The sequence below is a fragment of the Manis pentadactyla genome, chromosome 11, assembly GCF_030020395.1.
Source record: "Manis pentadactyla isolate mManPen7 chromosome 11, mManPen7.hap1, whole genome shotgun sequence".
Classification (NCBI taxonomy): domain Eukaryota; kingdom Metazoa; phylum Chordata; class Mammalia; order Pholidota; family Manidae; genus Manis; species Manis pentadactyla.
Genome location: NC_080029.1, coordinates 87,697 through 110,458, shown reverse-complemented (window position 1 = coordinate 110,458; position 22,762 = coordinate 87,697). Strand labels below are relative to the sequence as shown.

General features: G+C 50.9%; 1 pseudogene and 1 gene segment (V, D, J or C); both read right to left on the bottom strand.

Moving 5' to 3' along the window:
• Positions 1 to 3,335: 3,335 nt before the first annotated feature.
• Positions 3,336 to 3,780, bottom strand: LOC118919462 (immunoglobulin heavy variable 1-46-like). The segment is given in 2 exon segments: positions 3,336 to 3,652; positions 3,735 to 3,780. Coding segments are annotated over 2 exon segments (363 nt in total).
• Positions 3,781 to 12,850: 9,070 nt separating this feature from the next.
• Positions 12,851 to 13,438, bottom strand: LOC118919461 (immunoglobulin heavy variable 3-66-like; annotated as a pseudogene).
• Positions 13,439 to 22,762: the final 9,324 nt, after the last annotated feature.

The window sequence follows — 22,762 nt, the reverse complement described above, 5'->3', positions numbered from 1 at the left end:
GGAGGAGGGAATGGCCACTTCCTCTGCACCCCTTGCCCTGGACAGACAGTCCTGTAACAGAAAGAGGCTCTGCAGCAGTAAACAGAACACTGACAGGCAAACATGCTTTCCTATGCACATTAATATCACTGCCAGGCAGAAATTCCGGTTGGAAACTTCCATTTACCCAACTCCGAGGCATTGACTGCAAGGTCGTTCATGTGCAGACACATCATGCTCTTGGTGCTGTCTCTGGAGATGGTGACGTGCCCCTTCCTAGATCCAGGCTGGCACGTGCACCTCATGTACTAATGCAGGTGGCCTAATGTGGCCCCTTCTCTGGTGCATGGTGAACCCCATTCATGTCAGCATTACTGCAGGTGAGCCTGAGGCAGACCTTAGATGATGAGAGAGTTGATGATATTTATAATAGTTTGGACATGAATTTATGCTTTCATAGGCTGGCCCTTTGCAGGATGTTGGGATGTGATGAGTTTATTTGGCATGTGAGATCGCTGAGAAAATTTGGGAACATGAGGACAGAGTGAAGGGGTTTGAATAGGCTGTGAGCCAGTGAATATTAATGTAATGACAAAAGGTATTGTGTTGTGTTTAATTAACTTAGAAAGTGAGATTAAAATATTACGATGGAGGATTGGGGTGGCGCCTTCTGTGATCAAACAGCTTTCATCAGGGGAAGACACAGGGAGACTGGGTCACAGCCAGAGTGGGTAAAGTGCCCATTGACACAGACAGGCCTCGGCTGTGAGGTGGAGGAAGGGGCCATGAGCCCGTAGGTGCCAGGACTCAGGTCTAGGAGCTGAAGAGAAATAACACAGTCTCCAGGTGTCCCAGGGGGTGTACACAAGGCAGGACTGTGTTTGCAGCCCCATGAATCTGAATGCAGCCTTCTGACCGCAGAGGGTTAGAGGTAAATATATTTTGTTTTATGCCCTGTGTGGGATAATTTCCCTTGGCAGTCGTGTGAAATGAGTAGGTGCCAGGAGAGCATCTCACATCAGGAATCTCCCCACCCAGGTCCCAGCTGTGCGATGACCCCTGGGGCTGCCTCAGGGCCAGGGACACCTGCAGGACTGTGGCCCATGGGGATGTGCTTCCCCTGGAACCCACCACAGAGGAGAAATCAGAAGACGGAGCTGCTGACGCGGCCTCAGCTTGACCTGGCACCGCTGCCCATGCCTGGCTTCTCACATATCAGCAGGATGGCCCTGCGGGAAGGTCATGGAGTGCCGTTGGCCTGATAGGTGGGAGGTGAGACCCAGTGTCGAGTGTCAGGTGGTCATGCTGCTCTGAGCGTGCCTTCTTCTCAGCTGAGAGGGACTCGGAGACTGTGACAAGGAAAGCCCTACAGCCCTAGGACCTGCTACCAACCCAGGATTCCCAGCTGGTCAGGAAGCATTTCCAAGGGTTTCAGACATCAGGATGTGGGTTCTCACACTGTGTCTCTCGCACAGTGATACATGGACGTGTCCTCAGGTCTCTGACTACTCAGCTCCATGTGGGCTGTGCTCCTGGGAGTGTCCCTGGTCAGGGTGACTCTGTTCTGGAATATCTGTGTGTATTGGTGCTTCCATTTCTGAGGAAGATCAATCCCATCCCCTCAGACCCCTGTCAGTGGGCCTGCTGCCCCCAGCTTATGCAGGAGCCAGTGCAGGTGCATCCGGATGCCTTGCAGGAGGCCTTCCTGGATGCCCCTGGCTTGTTCAGCTCAGCCCCAGATTGTACCAGCTGGACCTGGTGTGGGAGGGGATGATGTGCCCCAGACTGGCCCTGTCACCTCCTCAGCCTCTGGATGGGGAGCCCCTCACCTGTGGCTGCTTTAACACCAAGTAGTAGGAGGAAGAGTTTCCACCTCCCCTGGTAACAGTCCAACCAATGAGAGGGTGCTACAACCCAGCCAATGAGTAGCCATGACACCTGGATCTCCCAGTTTCCCCCAATGGGCTTTCTGCTTAGAACAGTCCCCCAAGGCCCCCTTCCTCCAGGAAGGACCACGCTGTCCTGTGTTCCCTGCACATACCCAGGGCTGAGCCACAGCTCCTCCTGAAGTGCAGTCCCTGCTGTTCCCACCTAGACCCCCTTGGCTGGTGAAGCAACTGAGAGCTTTACTTTCTGGTTGACATGGCGCCAGGGAGCCTCAGGGAGCACTGAGGAGGGAGACCTGCTGGCCGGGACCACTGGCTGCTGAGGGATGACAAAGGGCTTACGTCCTTTACATTGGAGGTAGATCCACGAATTTGGTCCCTTCTGAGTCCCAGTTACCTTCTTAATTCTGGGAAAGACTAGGTGTTACAGAGTGAGGCAGCAGCGACCAGGACTCCGTGTTTCAGGAGACAGTCTGCTGTGGGGCTGATGACTTGCCCTGAATCTCTGGAGAGAGAGTATGAGCCGCTGATGGGAAGGGCTTCTTCCTTTGCAGGAGATGCACACGGCCCTCCACGGCACAGTAACCCAGCTCCATCTGCACGTGCAGCCCAGAGATAATGTGACGTGGCTGAAAGACATCCTCACAGGGGCCTTTGATCAGGATGAGCTTCCAGCAGAGAAAATAGGAAACGTGGGACTTGGTCTAATGAAGTGTCCCAGGAACAGCCTTCTCACTGCTGCTTACAGTAGCATCACATTTACGTTACAAATCTCAACCAGGAAGGTTTACTGGTGAACTGCTGGAGGCCAGTAAGGCCTGAAGGGTGTTGAGGGGGCCTAGCCAGATAAGTTGGTGGTCTGAGATCATGGCAGTGTAAATGGTGCCCTGAGACTCCAAGAGTGCAAATGCCATTAGAGGTGACAGGAGAGGCAAATCCCCTGGATAAAAGGTGGAGAATGCCATATGATTGTAAATTTAAGAAAGCCATTCATGAACTTATATTTTTAGTTCCATGGTAGGTTACAGTGTGTGGTGGAGGGTGGGGTGAATCCAACACTTATGGGAGAACTGACTTTTGGGTGAAACCCGAATGTTCTATCGGTTTTAGGATTTAGGAAATTGATTGCTAAACCAGAGTTTTCCTTGTGTGCAACACAATTTATCTGCTAATGTTCTGACTTCTTGCAAAATCAGCTGTTCACTGGAGGCAAAGAGCAAGTGGTCCAAAGGGATTTCAGTCACTCTGAGATATTCATTGGCCTTTCCACAGATTCAAGTGGCAAGAAACAACTGTTGCTTTTAGTGTTCTTTTTAAAATTCTTGTTAGTGTTGTGTTGTGACATATTTATATTTTTGTCTCCTTCCTGATCTGGTTTGAGGGAGTCAGGAAGTCATCGTCCCCTGTCCCTCCTCAGCCCAGCACACCCCCTGTCCCTCAGGGTTTCTGACACCCTCAGGATGTGGGTTCTTACGCTGTGTGTCTCACACAGTAATACACGGCCGTGTCCTCGGGTCTCAGACTGCTCAGCTCCATGAAGGCTGTGCTTGTGGACGTGTCCATGTTCAGGGTGACTCGGCTCTGGAACTTCTGTGCATAGCCTGTGCCTCCACTGCTAGGGTTGATGTTTCCCATCCACTCGAGCCCTTGTCCAGGGAACTGCCTCACCCAGCTTATATAGTAGCTGGTGAAGGTGTATCCTGATGCCTTGCAGGAGACCTTCACAGATGTCCCAGGCTTCTTCAGCTCAGCCCCAGACTGCACCAGCTGGACCTGGGAATGGACACCTGCAGGAGGACATGGGAGGGGATGACATGCCCCTGACTGGCCCTGTCCCCTCCTTAGCCCAGGGACAGGGGAGCCCCTCACCTGCAGCCACTGCTAGGAGGAAGAGGACTCTCCATCTCCAGTCCATGGTGAAGGGCGGTGCTCTGTAGGGTGCACTCCTGGGTTGATGCTCTCAGGGCACAGACATGCCCATGTTTAAACCAGTGCACCCCTGCTCGTTTGCATATTCATGAGGCAGAATACTTTATAGGGAAGGCTGTGTCCTACCTGAGAACCAGCAGGTAGTGAGGAGCAGGGGTTTGAGGAACAGAAATCCCAGTCCTTGTTTGCAGATATGTGTCCCATTCACATCCCTGAGCTCAGTGTAGACAGGGTTCCTTATACTGGGGAACAAGCCCCTCCAAAGTTCCTATTCCCTGTGAGCCCACCTTGAACGGCACATAGATCTCCTGAGCCTGTGCTGGGTTCTGAAATCTTAGTGTCTTACTCCTGGGATCACATTGTCTCTTAATGCTGCACCAATCAGTTAATAATCCCTCCCCATCCTGCAGCTCTTCCTACTCAGATTTCAAGAAACCCTGGACATGTCTGCTTTGCCGGTGGCTCTCCATTGCCTTATCAGGTTAGGTAAACACTTCTTAAAGAAGAGGGTATTTATAACTCACAGCAGCTGTCTGTGTGCATCTTTAATTTGTATTTCAATTCTTTAGGAAGTCAGTGCCATGCCCCAGGAGGGAAGGGCTTCTCACTCCCTGCACCTGCTCCAGGGCTGCAGGCCTGTCCTGGTGAGCCAGCGCCCCCTGCAGCCCAGTCCCTGTCCTTCAGGGCATCCTGTCTGGGCACCGAGCCTATTTCTCTCAGTACCTGTCGTCCAGTGTAAGTGGCTGTGTCCTCCCTCAGGTGCTCTTTCATGGCACCACGTGCTTCTGATATGGTCTCCTGATACAGAGAAGGGCCCTTACTAAACCCACATGCTCTGCACAGAGACCAGGGGGGACTTCATGCCAACCAGGGAGCACTTTCTCTGGAGCTGCGAGAGGCCCTGGCAGTCCACACCAAGGGTGAGTCCAGACCCTCAGGACCATTAGGCTCTTCTGGTCAAGATACCATCTGAATATATGTGCACAAATGGACGTCATACACAACCATTGCTTGCCTACAATCCAGGAGACAGACAGACACACACACACACACACACACACACACAGATAGAAGGTGGTGTTCTTACTGACTCCACACTTGCCCCTCCTGTGTCTAGCAAAAGGGCAGTGACACCACACTAACTCTAGGCCTGGGGACAGTGACTTCCTCTCTCCATCAGAACCACACAGAACCTTCCAAAGCATTGATTAGCACGTTCATGCCCGTGTGTTTGTTCCTGCAGCACTCGGACCCTGCAGATGCCCAGGGAGAGTGGGACAAGGTGTCCCTCATATAGACATGGAGCCCTGTTCCTTTTTGGCACAGTCAGTACACAGAAGCCTTGTGTCCCCTGAAACCCAGGCCTGGAGAGGAGACCCCTGAGGGTGACAGGGTAAGGCAGCTCCCCACCAGCTGACTCAGGGGAGGCTGCTCTGTTGGGTCACCTGAGGAGTGGGGCAGCCGGGGCTTGTGAGTGAGTCCAGCTCGTGAGTGGTGCCTGGCTTCTGAAGGACTCCTGGTCACAATGAGGGACTCACTTCTGTCCATCTTTGGGGCTCCACCCTGCTGGTCACCTCCTCTCTGATCCCCTGTCCATGGGCCCCAGCGTCCAGCATCTGGCCCAGCATCAGACTCCCTGCTTTCCAAGGGCTGCACCTGCCAGGTCCCTGCAGGACCCCCACTTCCTCACTCCTGGTCTGTGTGTCTGGTGGAAATCTGGGACACACCTGATGACCCACAAATCCCATGAGGACAGGGAACCTCTGGCAGAGAGAGAAAGTGTCTCAGGCCAGGGAAAGGTTGTAAGTTCAGTCTTGAAGCTGAAGATGTCAAAAGAGCACAGCTGTCCCTTCTCTGATTTGGTGTGACTGTTGTCTCTCAGTGTCCCCAAGTTCCCTTCTGCAGATACTGTCTGTTTCCTGTGGCATTTGCAGCATATCCTGCTCTTATCACAGTGGATTGTTCATGTGTGTGGAGGGCATTATGTCTTCATAATAAAGCAGCAGGACCCAGTGGAAATGCTCTGGGCTGTGACCCTCACAATTCTGCTCCATGGAGCACATTCCCTGACCCAAATTCCTTCTTAGATGCATTGTCCCCAGTACATTTCTGTGAAACACAACCCTGTTCAGTATTATTCACCCCATAGGTGGCATCACATGATGCTGGGTCCAGAGCAGGCAGGAATCTCCTCCTACCCCAGAACACAGGTCAGGAGTGTCCTTCCCTGAATGTCTGCCTGGAGAAGGTCTCTGGGATTTGTCAGGATCAGTTCTCTCCCCACATCAGAGCCATGAGGGGTGTGTGTGGATTCCATCTGAAAACCTGGAGGCACTGGATGGCAGGCCCACACCAGGGTGGGTGGGGCCCAGGCACTGTCCTCCCCATACCAGAGCCCCCTGTGCCCCCACCATGCATGACCATCCCCTGAAAGGGCTCCTGCTCTTTGTGCTCCTGCAGCTTCTGTTCCAAGTGAGCAGATCGTTCTGTGACCTGGGACGAGCATCGGAGATCATCCTCTAACCTCACTGAAGGGATTTTATCAGGAATGTTAAATAGTAACAAAGCAGTGAAAACTGGAGAGTGTGTTGTGTCACGGCTCACCAGGGTCATCCTCTGCTCTGGCTGCTGTAATGAAGACCCACAGACTGGGTGGCTGATAAAGAGCAGGAATTTATTTCTCAGAGTTGTGGGGCTTTGGCTCCTGGGATCAGGTGCTAGCAGCTTGGTGACTGGGAGAACCTCGTCCCTGGGGGGCTGTCCCTCCTGTGACCTCACATTGAGGAAGGGGTCATGGGAGCCTTCTCAGTGCTGTTTCAGGAGGGCCCTGATCCCATTCATGGGGCTCCCCCTCTTGACTTGACTGCTCCCCGAGGCCCCGCCTCTGAACACAGCATATTGGCCATTAGGTGTCAAAGTGCACATTTTGAGGTAGTTACAGTTTTCACCTAATAGCATCCCCTGAAGAATCAATACATAATTCCAACAACTGGAAGGCTGCTCTGAGGGAGCCTGTCAGCTGATGAATCTCATGGATCCGTGGAAGCCTCTGATGTTTGGACTCACAAGGCTGATGCACCTGTTTCATAATCGGGTCATGACTTGGGAGTAGACAGCTTCCACCCCGATCCTGAACTAACCCCTGGACAATTGCATTATTAGTATTACTTTGCTATTATTATCGCTTGCTGACATATGAACATACTTCCTGTAGACTCAGGCTGTTGATGGATCATTGTAGGGATAACCCAGCCCCCCATTTTCCCTAGTGTCCTATGAGAACAGCTGTCTGCTGCTTTACCCTGAATATGTCTGGCCTTGTATGGAGCTAGATATGTCTGGCCTTGAGAAACCTGAAAATACAGCATGCTGTACCCATGGGAAAGGAGCTAGATAAGGGCGTTGAAGGACAGACATCTGGCCACGAAGGCCACATGCGTGTGCATCTTCAACGCTTATGTAACCATGAATTAGCACTGTAGCTGCATAAGAAGTACAGCTCGATGCAGAATAAAGTGACCTGCTTGAGCGCCCTCCATGGTGACTCCTGCTGCCTTCTTTGCTCTTCGTGTTGCCCCCAAACCTCAAAGGCTCCCCCCAGACCCCAACACTTGATGCTGTGTGCAGAACGAGGTAGGCGGTTCCAAGGGCAGCACTCCCTCCACTTCCTTGGACACGGTGGTGTGTGTGGAGCAGATGTGGCTCCCATCCTCTGTTTGGTACCCGGTGGCATCATACTTGACCGCTTGGGCAGTGCCAAGGATTGGGAGTGTGTATAGCTGACCACAGGCACTGTATAGATGCCATGGAGACTCTAGAGCCCATAGTTCCTTTGGCCCCCTGGGAGTTGGCTGGGCAAGTGGTGTGGATGTTCCTGATGGGCATCCGTCATGCCCCTCATGAAACTGCTGAGTGGCAGCGGCTCCTACAGGAGGAGGGGAACTTCGGGCGGTGGCTGACAACATCTAATGTGCGTTACAGAGATCGGTGAGTCCTGCCCCGTACTCATCACCAGCAGGAAGCCCCGGTGGTGGCACAGCATCATTGGCTTTACATGCTCACCCTGCAGTGTGGCTATACGTGGAGATGCAGGAACCCATGGGTCAGCGGCCCAGCCAGGTGGCCCCGTGATAGCTACCTGACTAACGGCATACATGGCCATGGAATTGCAGAATTTGGCCAAACAGTGTAAGCAGCTTTTGTGTTAATCTGTAACTGCCTGGATGTGGTGACTGTGAGATGACAGCTGGAAGAATACACAGCAGTGTCCAAGTTAGCTCACTTGGGAGACGTGGAAGTAAAGCGACCTCAGGCGACCAAAGTGAGAACTACCGCGGTGAAGCTTCCCAAGGAAAAAATAAATAAGACAGCTGCAGTAGGACCCCGCTGGAAGTGAGCCACAGACAGGTGTGCACTGACCTTTGGCAGCTGCTTTGGCTCATGAGAGCTTGATGGACAGCATTCAGAGGTCCTGATGGGACCTTGGGAGCCATTGCATCCAGACCAATGCTATTGCCCAGTTCCTCGAAGCAGGTGCGGGTGAGCACTGTGGCGGACCAGGAACCTGTGCCTTGCACACTGATTTCTTCCACCACTAGGTGTGGGGCTGAGGTACCCAGCATATTGACACACCGGGTACTGGAGGCTATTTGTCAAACTTGCCATTGTCCCCACACAATGGACAGCAGGTGTTGGCACTAGTGGATACATGTGGCTCTTGGAGGAAGTTCACATCAACCTCCTGGCACACAGCCCTTTTAATTCACCCATGTGGCCTGTGAAGAAGCCTGATGCCACCTGGAGAATGACAGTGTACTATCGGGAACTAAATAGAGTGACTCCCCATTGAACGCTGCATTACCACACATTACTGACCTGACTGATACACTGACTGTGATGTTGGGGACATATCGCTTTGTGTTGGATCTGGCTAATGCCTTCATTTCTATTGACTTTGCAACAGAAATCCAGGATCAGTTTACCGTCATGTGGGAGGGCCGGCAATAGATAGTCACTGTCCTCCTGCAAGGATACTTGCACAGTCCTACTTGTGTCATGGTTTGGTAGCTAGTAGCCTGGCCACCTGGTCCCCTCCACCCTCGGTTCAGGTGTTCCATTATGTAGATGACAGAATGTTGCCTTCTGATTCTCTCCCAGATCTAGAAGCTGCAGCTCGCAGTTTTCACCAGGCCCTCCAGGGGTGGGGACGGGCCGTCAACAAGGACAAGGTGCTGGGACCTGGTTATTCTGTCAAGTTCTTGGGTGTGTCTGGTTGGGTAAGACAAAAGTACTACCTGAAGCAGTGATTGATAAAATACAAGAGTAACACCCCAGAAAATGTTAGGCAGCTACAAACATACAGAGGAACTGTTGGGGTATTGGGGAACGTTTATCCCTCACTTAGCCGTGTTGCTGAAGGCACTGCATCCATTATAACATGAGGGGAAACATGGGACTGGGCACCAGAGATAGAAAAGGCTTTTGCTGAGACAAAAGCAGCAGTGGCTGAGGCCCAGGCACTGTGAGTCTCTGACCCCTCCATACCGTTGCTCTCTGACCCCTCCACACCGTTCCTGCTGACGGTGTCTGCCAGCACGGATGGGTATGGGTGGGGATTATGGGAGAAGCACAGGGCCCACAAAGCCCCAATAGTTTCAGCCTCAGTTGTAAAATGGAACTGAGATTCTCCATTCATTCTTGGAAAAACAGCTGGAAGCGTGTATGCTGCCTTACGGGCTCCTGAAGGAGTCACGGGAATGCAAGCAGTACAGGTGGTTACTGCCCTCCCGATTGAGGGGTGGGTGCGAACCTGGGCCACAGCTCCCGAGACTGGGGCTGCGCAGACACCCACCCTGACCAAATGGGGAACCTACTTAGAACAACCGGCTAGATTCTCTAAAAGCCCTTTCACAGGAATCGCAGCAAGTCTGGGACCACTAACTTTTGCGGTTAGATCCGCACCCACCTTACTGAGTGTGGAAGCGTCAATGCTATGCCCCTCTGAGGAGGGAACAGGGACACCACCAGTGGATGCCTGGTATAAAGATGAACCCCCAAAGGTCCACCCACTGACATGGGTGGACATCACCATTCAGCCCTTACAGGAAGAGTTCTGGTATGAGTTCGGAGTAGGGCAATCCAGCCAATGGGCTGAATTATAGGTGATGTGGCTTGTTTTGACTAGGGGATCAGGTCTGATAACCATTTGCACTGACAGTTGGGCTGGGTTTTGGGGCTTCACTGTCTGGCTGCATCAGTGGGCAGCACAGGCCTCGGGAATTGGCCATCACCCACTGTGGGGACAAACAATGTGGAAGGACCTGTGGACCCATGGGTTAAAGGAAGGGCTCCTAATACATGCGTGTCAGGACACCACCCAGCAATAAGTCCTGTGAATGATGTGGCCATTGCCTTGGCCAGGGCTTGTATGCTTCAGGAATGCCCCCTACAGACATGGGGCCATGGTTGCATAAGAAACTAGGGCATGTAGGCCCTAGTAACATGGGTAAAGTTGCCCAGAGATATAACATTCTGATGTCGTTTTCTGAAGCAAAACAAATGGTGCAAACATGTGCTCAGTGCACTTCCTTTTATCCGCATAGTCGTCAGGTACCCATGCAAGAGGGACTGAAACAGTTAGCATGGATGCAGTGGGTGAAGCTCTTGCCCGTAGCAGTACGCTTGCTGAGTGAGCCACCAGGGAAAACAGGGAAAGCCCCACAGGGAGGTCGGTGGTGGTTCTCCCATACATCTTGAAATATTTGAAATAAGGCCCCAGTGAGTTGCAGCCACAGTTGCTGGAAGAAACATTGCTCCTTCCTGCCCCACATATGTTGTCTCCTGGCCAGTCAGAGGAGTGGACGTGGCCATGGACCTTGGTGTTTGAAGGACATTCATGGGTCACCTTGTATGAGGTATGGAGGGAGGGCTGACCCTTGGGTCACAAGTTACCCCATGAATAGGAAAGTGGCCTTTTAAATGGACTGCCTTCTTGCCGGAGAGGGCAACAGCCATACTGGCAGGGACTTTGGTCATGTGAGTGTGTCCAATACCACAATTTCTGTTGAAGGCTGAACCTGATGCTATGCCAGTGTCCTTGGGCACTGTGGTCTGGTATCACAGACCAGCAAGGCCCCCAGGCAGCCACTGTTTTGTCACAAGATGACAAGGTCACTTGTACCCTCCCAGAGAACCGGGACTTACCATTGATAGTGTCTTTGTCTGCCCTGTCTTTCTGCCCAGGCTGACAGGGAGTAATAGCTTGGTGGCACGGACCCGTACTGTCACCAACGTACATAATGTATCCCACTGCTGGGTGTGTATGGAACTGCCCATGGAAATCACTGCCGGACTGCTGTGGAAATCGCTCCTGCCAACCTGTGCATGGGAACACCTTTGAGCATGGAATCACAGTGATGCTGAAGGTGTAGCAAAACTGTGTGACTGAGCAGTTGATCCGTCAATCAGCACACACTCTGCCTGGGAGGGGACCGTGTATAATGGGTGGGGACAGATGTCTAGTACACATGTAACCTTGCAAACCATAGCTCCGCTGTGCACTGAACAGCAGGTTTCCATACCCAGTCTCATGGTTGGCTGGTTACCCAGAGAACTGTGTGCCAATGTCAGTGGTAATTGCACCCCTAAGTGCTGGTGGGATGGTTACACCCATGTGGGCACCGTGCCATCCGACCCCCTGCCAGAAGAAACCATTTGGATATGTGGGGAATATGGCTGGTCCTATCTCCCTGCAAACTGGACGGGCGGTTGTACATGGGGCCGCCCCTGACATATTAGGACAGAAACTACAAACATTGCCGTGGCCCACACACAACTGGGATGCTGTACATTTCTGCTGGCATCATCCCAAATGGACAGGCCTCCCTGCTCTCCACATCCGCAGATTTATCCCCTGGCTATCTTCCTTCCAGGAGCTGTTACTATAGTTGTAAATCTAAAAAAAGACACCTTGGCACAGCATGTTGTGCTGTGAATGTAACAAGTTCCTCGCCAGCCCTATTTCTGGATGACGTCACCCAGATGCAGAAGGTGACTTTACAAACCAGAATGGCTCTGGATATACTCACAGGCGCACAAGGGGGCACCCGTGCTTTACAGCACATCGACTTCTGCAGAATGAAGGGGCCTCTTTGAGCTCACTCGGTGACGACTCCTGCTGCCTTGTTTTCTCTTCACATCACTCGAAAACATAGAAAGCAATTCTCTGCCCCAACACTCATTCCCCCCATTCTCCTTATGCCCACACATGGGAATCTGATAGGAAGCCGTGTTCCCCTCCTCACATGCAGGTGGGAGATGGGAGCCCCTGCCGAAGCCCTTCCTGGGAGCAGGACCCACACCCCTGACACCCCTGACCCACAGTAACCCCTGAACCAGCCTCCTGTCCTGGCTCTATGAAACCACTTCTGCCCTGTTGACAGGCCTCCCTGCTCTCCACACCCGCAGATGGAGGTGATGCAGGATTTATGTCCCCTGGAAGGTGTGTCCTGCATCACGATGCTCCACGTCCATGTGGGCTTCATGGCTCATATTACCTTTGTGTGGGGTCCCCTACATGGATGCTGTGAGCTTGGTGTAGACAGTGACCCCACAGGGGCCTGTCCTTTCTTCTTGTGGATTCAGGAGGCCTCTACTGCCTGACACCCACCTGCACATCATGTTATGCTGGCATCTGGGGTCCTGGGGGTGTGGGCTGAGTTGTGGAGGCCAGACGAGCCTCTTTTGTGGATTTATGTGAATTATGTGAAAATAATTATAATTAGTTATCAGGGATTGGGTGAGCCACAGTACATAACTCTTTGCCCTTTATGCATATGAGTGTAGTTCCCTCATTTTCCAGAAATGCTTCTAATCCAGACACTTAATAGGTAAACATAGAATTGAGTCCACAGAGATTCATGCCCAGAGTGCAGTGCTAAATGGAGAGGAAGCCCCACACCTCACTGGAAAGCAGCCCTTCCCTTTCCTTTATACCTGCTCCTAGCGCTGAACCTGCACTGGATCCGGAGCCCCTGGTGTCCTGAGCCCCTGCAGCCCTACCCCTCTTGATTCCCTGCAGAGATGTTGCTGTCAGGCTCACACTGACTTCCCCTCACTGTGTCTCTCACACAGTAATACAGGACTGAGTCCTCGACTGTCAGGCGGTCCACTTGCAGATTCACCAGGTTCTTGGTGTTGTCTCTGGAGATGGTGAACCTGCCCTTCATGGAGTCATTGTAGTACGTGCTTCCACAATTACTAATAGCTGAGACCCACTGCAGCCTTTTCCCTGGAGCCTGGCGGTCCCAGCTCATATCATAGCTACTGAAGGTGAGTCCAGAGGCTGCACAAGAGAGTCTCAATGACCCCCTGGCTGCACAAAGCCTCCATCAGACTCCACCAGCTGCACCTCACACTGCACGCCTGCAAACACAGAGATGTCCTGGTTAGGCACCTGTCGCACATCCACTGCTACCCCTCTCACACTCCCTACACCCTAGGGTGTCCTGTTCCCTATCAATCACCTCCTAGAAGAGCAGCAAGGAGAACCCAGCTCAGCCCAGACTCCATGGTGAGCTGTGTGTGTTGAGTCCTGATGACCAACTGGGGACACCTGGCCCTCCTGGGGCTGGGGCTCCTCTCCCAGAGCTGCAGGGTCTCAGGGCTGGGCTGCTTTTCATCAGCACAGGGAGGGCCCCATTTGCATGAGCTCTGACTCTATAGCAGCCCTGGGGTGGGATGTCTATGGAATGGGTAGAGCCCCAGAGCAGGATCAGAGCCTTGGATTTGGTGGCATTTATCACATTTCACAAAATGTTATTATTCATTTTGTAATTTTCCTAGAGGAAACATTTAACACTCCTGTGTTATTTTTTTTCACACAAGGTGCATAGTGTGCATTGGTGTTACCCAATGTTAGAGATGAGAAGCTACACCTGAATAACAGAGCACTTGTGAAGCATACAGTATGAACCTCAGGTTAGCCTGAACCCCAGGGTCTCTCTCTGGGATCCTCCCCACTGGCCTGACTGCTTCCCTGCACCAGCTCGGGGCTGAGCTGGGGGCAACTCATGGGTTTGCAGCCTCCCTTACTGTCATGAGGACATGATGGTTTTGCTCTGAGTGGTATTTTATGCAGATGTATTTTGGAGATTCTCTAACATTTCACTGTCTATCAGCCCTTCACTGACACATCACCCTTTTCTTTATATGCACTCACTCTAATTAGGCATGAGTTATGTACAATAAGCTGACATATTTGGAATGTGCCTTTGATACATGCTGAGATGAGCATCAGCATTATCAGGAGTGAACACATCGAACCACTTCAATTCCCTCAGTTCTCCTGAAATGCCACTTCCTGTCCCCTCTGCACCCTGTCCCAGCATAGAGACTGATCTTCCCTGTGCTGCTTCAGGGTACTTTTCCTTCTGTGCATTTTTAAAAGTGGAGGCACGTCACATGTTCATTTGTGGTCAGGCTTATTTTGTTTATCATAAATGCTTGTGAAGAAATCTCGGTTGCTGTGTTTATTAAGCATCATCGTTGTTGCCGAAGGAGCCCTTGAGAGACCCTGTAGAGCACACCTTGTCCTTTACTTCTGTTCAGTGACGTGTGGCTGATGGCAATGGTGTGCCCGGTGTAAGACATGGGGATTGGGCAGCACATGCACCCCCTAACGCTCGCCTGCAAGCTGCTGCCCGTCCGTCCCCATGCAAGGTGGTCACAGTGTTATTGCCTGTGTCCCCTGTCAGATACTTTCATCTCAGTGACTGACTTACTGTATCCCTGGCAGTCTCTGCTGTTCTACTGTCTCACCTGTTCTTCCAGCCCTTTCCCTCTGGGAACCACAGTTTGTTCCCTTTATCTGAGTCTATTTCTGATTTGTTTGCTTTTTCATCCTCTATATAAGTGAAGTCCTATGGCTTTTGTCTTTCCCTGACTTACCTCACTTTGTATAATACCCTCGAGGTCCGGCCATGCTGTCACTAATGGCAGGTGTCATTGTTTGTGTGTCTGAATAACATTCCCTTGGGTGTATGTGTCATATCATCCCTATCAGTCCATCTGCTGGTGGATGTTTAGGTTGCTTCTGTGTCTTGGCTGTTGTAAATGATGCTGTAAAGAACATAGGGTGGCGTGAGTGTGTGGTTTTGTTTGCTTCCAGTAAATTCTTTGAAGGGAATTTACTGGTTTAATGGCATTTGTACTTTTATGTTTTTGAGGATCGTCTGTGCTGTTTCCACAGTCCCTGCGTGCATTTACATTCCCACAAACAGTGTGTGATGCTTCCCTTTCATCCACATCCTTGCCAATGCTTGTTACTTCTTGTCTTTCAGATAATAGCCATTTGGGCAGAAAATGACCTTATCTGGGGCAGAGGGTCCTAAGTGGCAGAGAAACTATTACAGGTAAAGCTGGAAATGTGCATGATGTCTGGACACAAAGTGCGGTGAAGGTGTTATCATGGGAAATACTCCCGGGTCACACAGAGGCTCCCCATCCTCCTGAACCCCTTTCCTCTAGGTTGGGGACAAACCACAAAAAGCTGCCCTCCCCAGGGATTCAGGCTGAGAAAGAGGATGAACAACCCCTGAAGAAATGCATGCAGCCCCCCACCCATGTCCACTATGGAGATGACGACCCGGCCTTCAGGGAGCCATCAAACCGCTTCCTGTGCTGCAGGACCAGTAGGATCTGGAGGGGCCAGAGGTCAGCCCCACGGTCCTGCTGAGAACCACATCCCTTCCTTCACTGGGCACAGAAGACTTGATTTTTAGGGAAGGCCTCCAAGTTGGGAGCTGAGGGCAGAGACGGAGAAGCCCTAGGGCTGTGGAGGGCATAGTAGGGAGGGACAGAAACATACCTCAATCCCTGAATGGCACGTGTCCATGTGCATTAGCACTTTGGAGGATAGAAACCCGACAAGGCCTCACCCAGTCCCAGGCTCCCACACCCACCCGAGAACCAGGCTCAGTCAACACATCAGGGGTTCCTCTTGTCCAACCCGTACTCGGTCAACCAGTGCAAATGACTGTGGCCCCGGAGTCTATCAGAGCTGGCATGCATACTGCAAAGGGGAACATAAGGGGACAATAGCCAATCAGGATAGAGGCACGGGGATTACTGGGGTTTCCCAAGCTCTCTGCAGGCCCCAGCAGGGACACACATCACCCCTGGGAACCACGGCAGCCATGTGCTTTACCTGGGCCCGGCTGGGTTCACACAGACCCCCCAACACGTCCTGACACTGGCAGGGGGTTGTCGTCTGCAGGATGAAGCCAAACCTTCAATACAGCAGCGAGCCGATACCCACGGCCTTTCCCCATTGAGGGCCCTGGGCTCCTGTCAGTACCGTCTGAGCCCATCTGGGTGGGGTCATAATTGGATCTCTGCCTGTCCCGCTGGGCTGGGTGATGGTGTCCCCGCCGCCACCACGGGGTTTGCATGCAGCAGCTTTGAGGGCCGTTTACAGTCAGGGAGAGTTAGTCCTCCAACTGTGCTCTTCCCCAGGACTGTTCTGTGGTCTTCTGTGGTTATAAATGAGTTTGAGGATATTTCAACTTATGTAAAAAATGCCATAAGGGTTTCCATGGGAACTGTATAGGGGTTCGGTAGGGAAACTAAAGATGGTTGGTGACGTGGGGACATTTCCACAACATTGAATCTCATGTGCACGAATGTGGGGTGCTTCCATTTCTCTTGGCTTCTGCAGTTTCTCTCCTCAATCCTGCATTTTCCTGTGTGAATCCTTCCTTGATTGAATTTATCTGAACTGTGTCCCTGTGTTTGATGCTGTTGCAGAGGGGATTGTTTTCCTTGATTATTTCTGGTCATTTACTGTTTTGGACAGAAATGCGCTGAGCTTTGTATGGTTGTCTTGTATCCTGCAGCTTTCCATCCTCTGTCCGTTAGCCCAGCAGTTTCTAGGTGGGGTCTTCACGGTTTCCTACATGGAAGGTCACACCCTGAGCAGACAGTGCACCCTCCTCCTGCCCAGTATGGATGCCTTTTGTTTCTTTTCCCTGCCTGTTCACCTCATGTGGGGGATTGAAACCCAGAGTGTATGGAATATGTACAGTGGGAGGGGACGCTTGTCTTGCTTCTCACCTTAGAGGAAATCTTGCAACCTTTCTTCAGTCATTATGATGTCAGCTGTGCATTGGTCTAATTTGGCCTCTGTCTGGTTAGTTTTCCTGGTATACCCAGGTTGTCAAGGGTTCTTATCATGAAAGAATGTTGGATTTTGTCAAACATTATTTATGCATTGATTGCAAAACTCACAAGGCTTTTATCTGTGACTCAAACTTCCCCTTTCCATACTGCAGGTTTGGGGTGTACCAGGTGAGGAATTACACCTGTACATCTGTGCACACTGTTGTATTAGACAGTCTACCACAGGCTTAGTTCCTCACTCTGCACCAAGAGAGGCATATTTGGCTGCTGGTGGGGAGGATCACATCTTCCCAGGCTGTGTTTCTGGGCCCTGCAAGCCTTACCTGTTTGCTGGAGGCCCAGAAATTGGCCAGCACATGGTTCCCAGAGTGCACCATTTTCAGAGGACTTTACATCAAGATGGGCTCCGTTAGGGAAAGTTGGAAATTTGGTCTGGGTACAGAGAAGTAGGAACTCCTTTGTTGTTCCATTGTATGGTGTTGTTACACTTGCACAACACACCTCTACCTGCAAGGTTGGCTGGTGAGGAGGCAGAAACCAGGAAGGCTCAGTGAGGGGGTTAGGAAGGCCTGAGATGATGGGCAGGGTCACGGGGTGGCCCGGGACCTGAGAGCCTGAATAGAATCGGAGGTTTGAGGCAGAGACACATCCTCTGAGCAGATGATAGGTTCAGACCATGTCCACTAAGAAGACCAGTCCCAGTGTGTTTTAGGTTTCTGGTGGTTCTGGGATGCATCCAAGGGTGGCTGACCCACTAGTAGATGGGTGTTGTCCATGGATGAGGTCAGACCCTCTTTGGGCTCTGGATCGGTGTCCAAGTTTTCATTTTTCTTTCACAAAAGGACAAATTGTTTTTTAATGTCCTGGCTTTTGTCATATCTGCAGATATCTGGGGACAAATCGGGAGACACAGTGGTTGGCAAGGTATCAGGAGGGCTTCGAGCTGCTCAGAAGTGGGCTTGTGAGTCAAATGTTTGCTTTTGCAGAGGCTCAGTTTGCAAGTTAAGGGCAGTTGGCTTCCATTCCTCTACCCTCCTGTGATCCTGCAAGCTGACCCCAAATGACTGAGTAGCAGCCCTTATGATAATGCTTAGAGATTGTCCTGTTCACTCATCCACACTCTTGCAGTGTCCCCTTAAATTAGGGAGAAGATTTCTTTCTGATGCGGAAATGGACTAATTTTATGCTCGGGACCTCAGCTATGGTGCTGGGTGCCTTTACAAAGTCTATAGACTGCATCCCACAGGGCCTTGGGATGCCCCCATCTTCCTGAGGACACAACCTTAGGTCAGCCCACATGGAGGGAAAGGCCTCCACAGTCACTCCCTGCAGGCCCAGGCTTCCAGCCTGCAGCCCAGCCCCTTCCCAGTCCTTTGTATGTGCATCTGATGCTCTAGCCACCTATTCTGATGTTGGTGGCTCCCTGGAGGCTGCCTGTCTTTTTGATGACCGCCAGGTAGGCACAGGTAAGAACCCTTCATACTGTGTGTGCACAGGTGTTTGGAGACTGGTGGACATTCACAGCCACACACACTGGTGTCCATAATGAAGGGAGCCTGCAGTGGCAACCAGATGGAGACTCGTATGTAACCTTAGCATAGCTCAGGACTAGGGGGGATCCCAGGGCAGGGAGGATTACAGGTTGAGGCAGGAGACGTGGTAAACAAGCATCACCCTGTGGTGAACATGGTGGCCCCTCAGGTGGAAAAGCCTTCCCCAGATCCCTCTTCCATAACCACCTGAAGTTTCTCTACAATGTCAATTTCCTTTGCAAAAGAGGACTTCAAACTTGTACTTCCTTTTTAGGCCTTGGGGGAGGGTAAAGAGCTGTTCCTGCCTCTGGTGGTCAAGGGACTTCAGCTCAAAATAATCCAATGCCAAAGGCTACTTCAGGGGGGCTTGTCCTGACACTTCCCTTTAGGCTGACTGATCCCCCAGTCGGTGAGAAGAGTCTCCTACTCAGGTTCCCTCTGGGTCCCACCACCCCCCTCACTGTGCTGCCTGTGAAATCACACAGAGCAGAGGTGTCACACTGGAGCTCAGCATGGGTCCTGGGCACTGGGCTGAGGTTGCACCCTCTCCAAGCAGGCCTGCTCTCCGGGCACAGCCTTCCTCTCTGCAGTGTCAGATTTAGCAAGCATCCTGCAGAGATAATGGGGTCGGATTAGCCTGAACCCATCTCAGTTCTGATAGACCATTGTCTGATGTGGTTAGCCAGCCCCACTGTGAATACTTCAGCCTCACCTGGGACAGGACACTAGGGTCAAGTGCAGTCACCATGAGTCCCATTACACCAGTGCTGTGCCTCAGTTATCATAGGCTCTCACACAGGCCTTCCAGAGAGGCAGCAGACAGAGGGGACACTGTAATCCTCTCCACACCTGGAACCAGGATTGAAATTGCCAGTGAACATTGATGGGCATACTGAGGAGAGGGGTCTCCTGGACTCACTCTGTTGTGTGCAGGAAGGAGAAGAGTTTGTACATGGGAATCTGGAGCCCTGTCCTTGCACCAAGGCCTGGGCCTCTGTGTGAACCCATTCCCCTCCAGCAAGGGTCATAATGCACTGGAATTTCAGGAGAGTGAGGGTATGTATCTTCAGCTCTACTGAGGGGCAGGCACTGGCATGGTGTCCACACCTCTGTGAACATCATGCCCAGAGCAAACCCACTCGCCTCCTCCATCACCTCCCACTCCTGCTATACTGGCCTAACACAATGGGTAAAATGGAAGGCCTTACAATACCAAGTGTTGACATGCATACAGAACAGCTGACAGGGTCACCATGGTGGAGGGTTTGAAAGTATACTTAGTCACTCTGGAGCACAGTAGGACAGTTTTCTACAAAGTTGGGAATAGTTTTATCCTATGAACCAGAAGTCATGGTCCTGAGTGTTTACTGACCTGTCATGAGAACTTCTGTCCACACAAACTAGACAGGAATGATTGTCGTTGCTCCATTCATAAGGGCTGAAACAGTAGGCAAGCAAGCTGTCCTTTCACAGGTGGGGGGGTGAATGCTCTGTACTGCACACATACAATGGACAGTCTTCACTGGCAGAATGTGAGGAGAGCTTTAGGGGAGCTAAGAAGTCATACAGGAGTCTCTTTTGAAATGGATGTGAACTTCACATATCACAAAACTAACCTTTTTTTAAACTGAACACTAGAGTGGCATTAAGTTATTCTCAACCTTGTGCAACCATCTCCTTTGTCCAGGCCCTAAACCTTCCCATCTCCGGAAAAGGAAACCGTCCCACAAGCCCCTTCTTCCTGTTCCTGTCACCTCCATCCCTGGCAGCATAGCCTGATTTCTGTCCCTGTGGACTCACCTGTCCTGTGTATTTCACACGAGTGGAATTGCATCCTCTGGGCATTTTGTGTCTGTCCCCATCAAGGTTTCAGAGTTCATCCACCTTATAGTTTGTGTCTGTACATCATTCCTTAGTTGGCTGAATAATATTCCACAGTAAGGATAGTCCACCATTTATTCATCCACAGTTTAACATATGGGCCATTTCCACCTCTCTGGTTGATGTGAATACTGCTGCAGTAGATATGCATTTATTCATGTCTGTTTGAGTTCCAGTTTCCATCCATTTCTGTGTACATGTCACGGCAGAAATGCTGGTGGTGTGCTCATCCTGTCTGTTACATTTGAGGAGCTTCTGTCTGTTCTCCACAGTGCCCAGCAACTTTTCACATCCTCACCCCCAGTAACATGAGGGCTCCCACTTCCCCACACCCTTACTTCCTTTATGTTTATCATAGCCATCCTAGGTTCCAGGAAATGGTACATCCTGGTTTTTCAGTTTCTATTTCCCTAGGGTCTGAAGGTGTGGAGCATATTTTCATGTGTCTGTTGGCCATTGTATATCTTCTTTGGAGTAAGATTCATTCAAGACCTTTTCTACCTCCCTGTTTAAATGTGGCATGTTTACCATTTCATTTTTCAGTAGTTAGTGTTCTTTGTATATTCTGGACACTGGAGTATTCTTAGATTTGAAAATCTTTAATTTCGTGCTTTTGATTGTCTTTTCACATTCATACTAATGTCCTTTAATAACAAATGTACTTAGTCTTGATGAATGCCAAGGTAGCTCTTCTTTCTTTGCTGCTCTCAGTGTCATAAGAAGAACCACATGACACATCCAGGGTCATAAAGAGCTGCTCTCAGGCTCCCCTGCAGGGATCTCAGGATGTTCGGTTTTACATTCAGCTCCTCAAACACTTTGAGTTCATCTTTGTATATAAGGTAAGGTTGGTACAGATTCATTGTTTGCATGCGGAAAACCAGTTTTCTGGGCAGCATGTGGGGAGATATTCCACTTCATGCTCCCAGCAACCTTGACAGGATTAATTCACCCTAGAAGTATAGACTTCTCTGTGCACACACAATTCTATTCCACTGGCTTACATGTCAGTCCTCATACCAGGAGGAAACTGTTTTGAGTGCTTCCCAAATGCCATGAGGATCCCTTGGTCGTGATTGGGGATGTAAAATGGTAAAATCACTTGAGAGGCATTTTAACTGTTCCTGTGGAGGCAACCTGGACATTCCAAGCAATGGAGCAGCCATGCCCTGAGGGACTTACCCAAATCATGTAAAAACTTAGGTTCACACAAAACTCCACAAATAGTTAATGCTTATTTCTGCATTACTCATTTTAACTGCTCATACTGTACATTCTTCTCACAGGGAGACAAGTCACAGGGAAGAAATTTACCTTACAGCTTTGGGACTGGGACAGGGATGGAAGGTTTCGAGGGCTGTGTTACCCTACACCCATGCTGCCATTGACAGGATTTTGGAGGTGATACTGGTGAGACTTGGCAACAAAGATGGGAGCTTTAGAGATGGCCTCTGCTTCCTAGAGAACACATTACTCTAACAGGATTTTAAGTACAGGGGTTAATAAAGGCAATTCTGATCATGTTCTCAGATGAAGACCAGAGCAGGGCTTGACACTGGAGGGGGGCCGTCCTCTTTATTACCTGGGAGAGAGCCTGGTACAGTTGTGTCTGTGTCTGTCTTCTGTGGAAGTGAGAACATGGGAGAATGACCCTGATGTGTCTCTGAGGACCTGTGCTACGCGGGGCTGAAAGACATGTTGGCTCCTCCCTGGAACTTGAAACAAGTGCAGTGGGACCTGTGTAGACCATTCGCAGACTGTATGCCTGCTTCTCCACGTCATCATCTATGATCCAGGATAACCACATTTACCTATGAAAAAAGGAACAATGGCTTGGCCCTGAGTGCATCCCCAAAACTCCAAGATCACCAAGCCACCCACTACTCCTCTTTCAAAATCTGTCCCAGGGGTTTTGTTTAAGCCACACATTCTGTGATCTGACCCAGCCTGTGAAAGGTTCACTGTGGTGTGACTTAGGGGCCCTCTGAAGGGTGTCTGGTTAGAGCACCTCTGGGAAGTCCTGCAGGCAGTCCAGGAATGTCCCCAGCATGCACCCCACCCTTGCTGTGGTCGAAGGTCATGTGGTCTGGTCTCACAGATGCTGCAGCCTCACCCGGCACCCTTGCTGTGTCCCTCACAAGGTTGTCTTTCTAAAATAATAAAGCAAAATATGCAAACCATCTTAATTTACACTTTATTTATCCACTCAAAGGCCAAGCATCAGAAAATCACGTTAAGGAGTTCTTGACGTCATGAGACTCTTTCTGCTGGGGGAACACAGAATGGTACTGGCAATGGTCAACTGCACATGGCAGGCTGACTAGGCCCGGCCCCAGTTTTCTATTAAACACTAAGCTGGTTCCGGCCGTGATGACATTT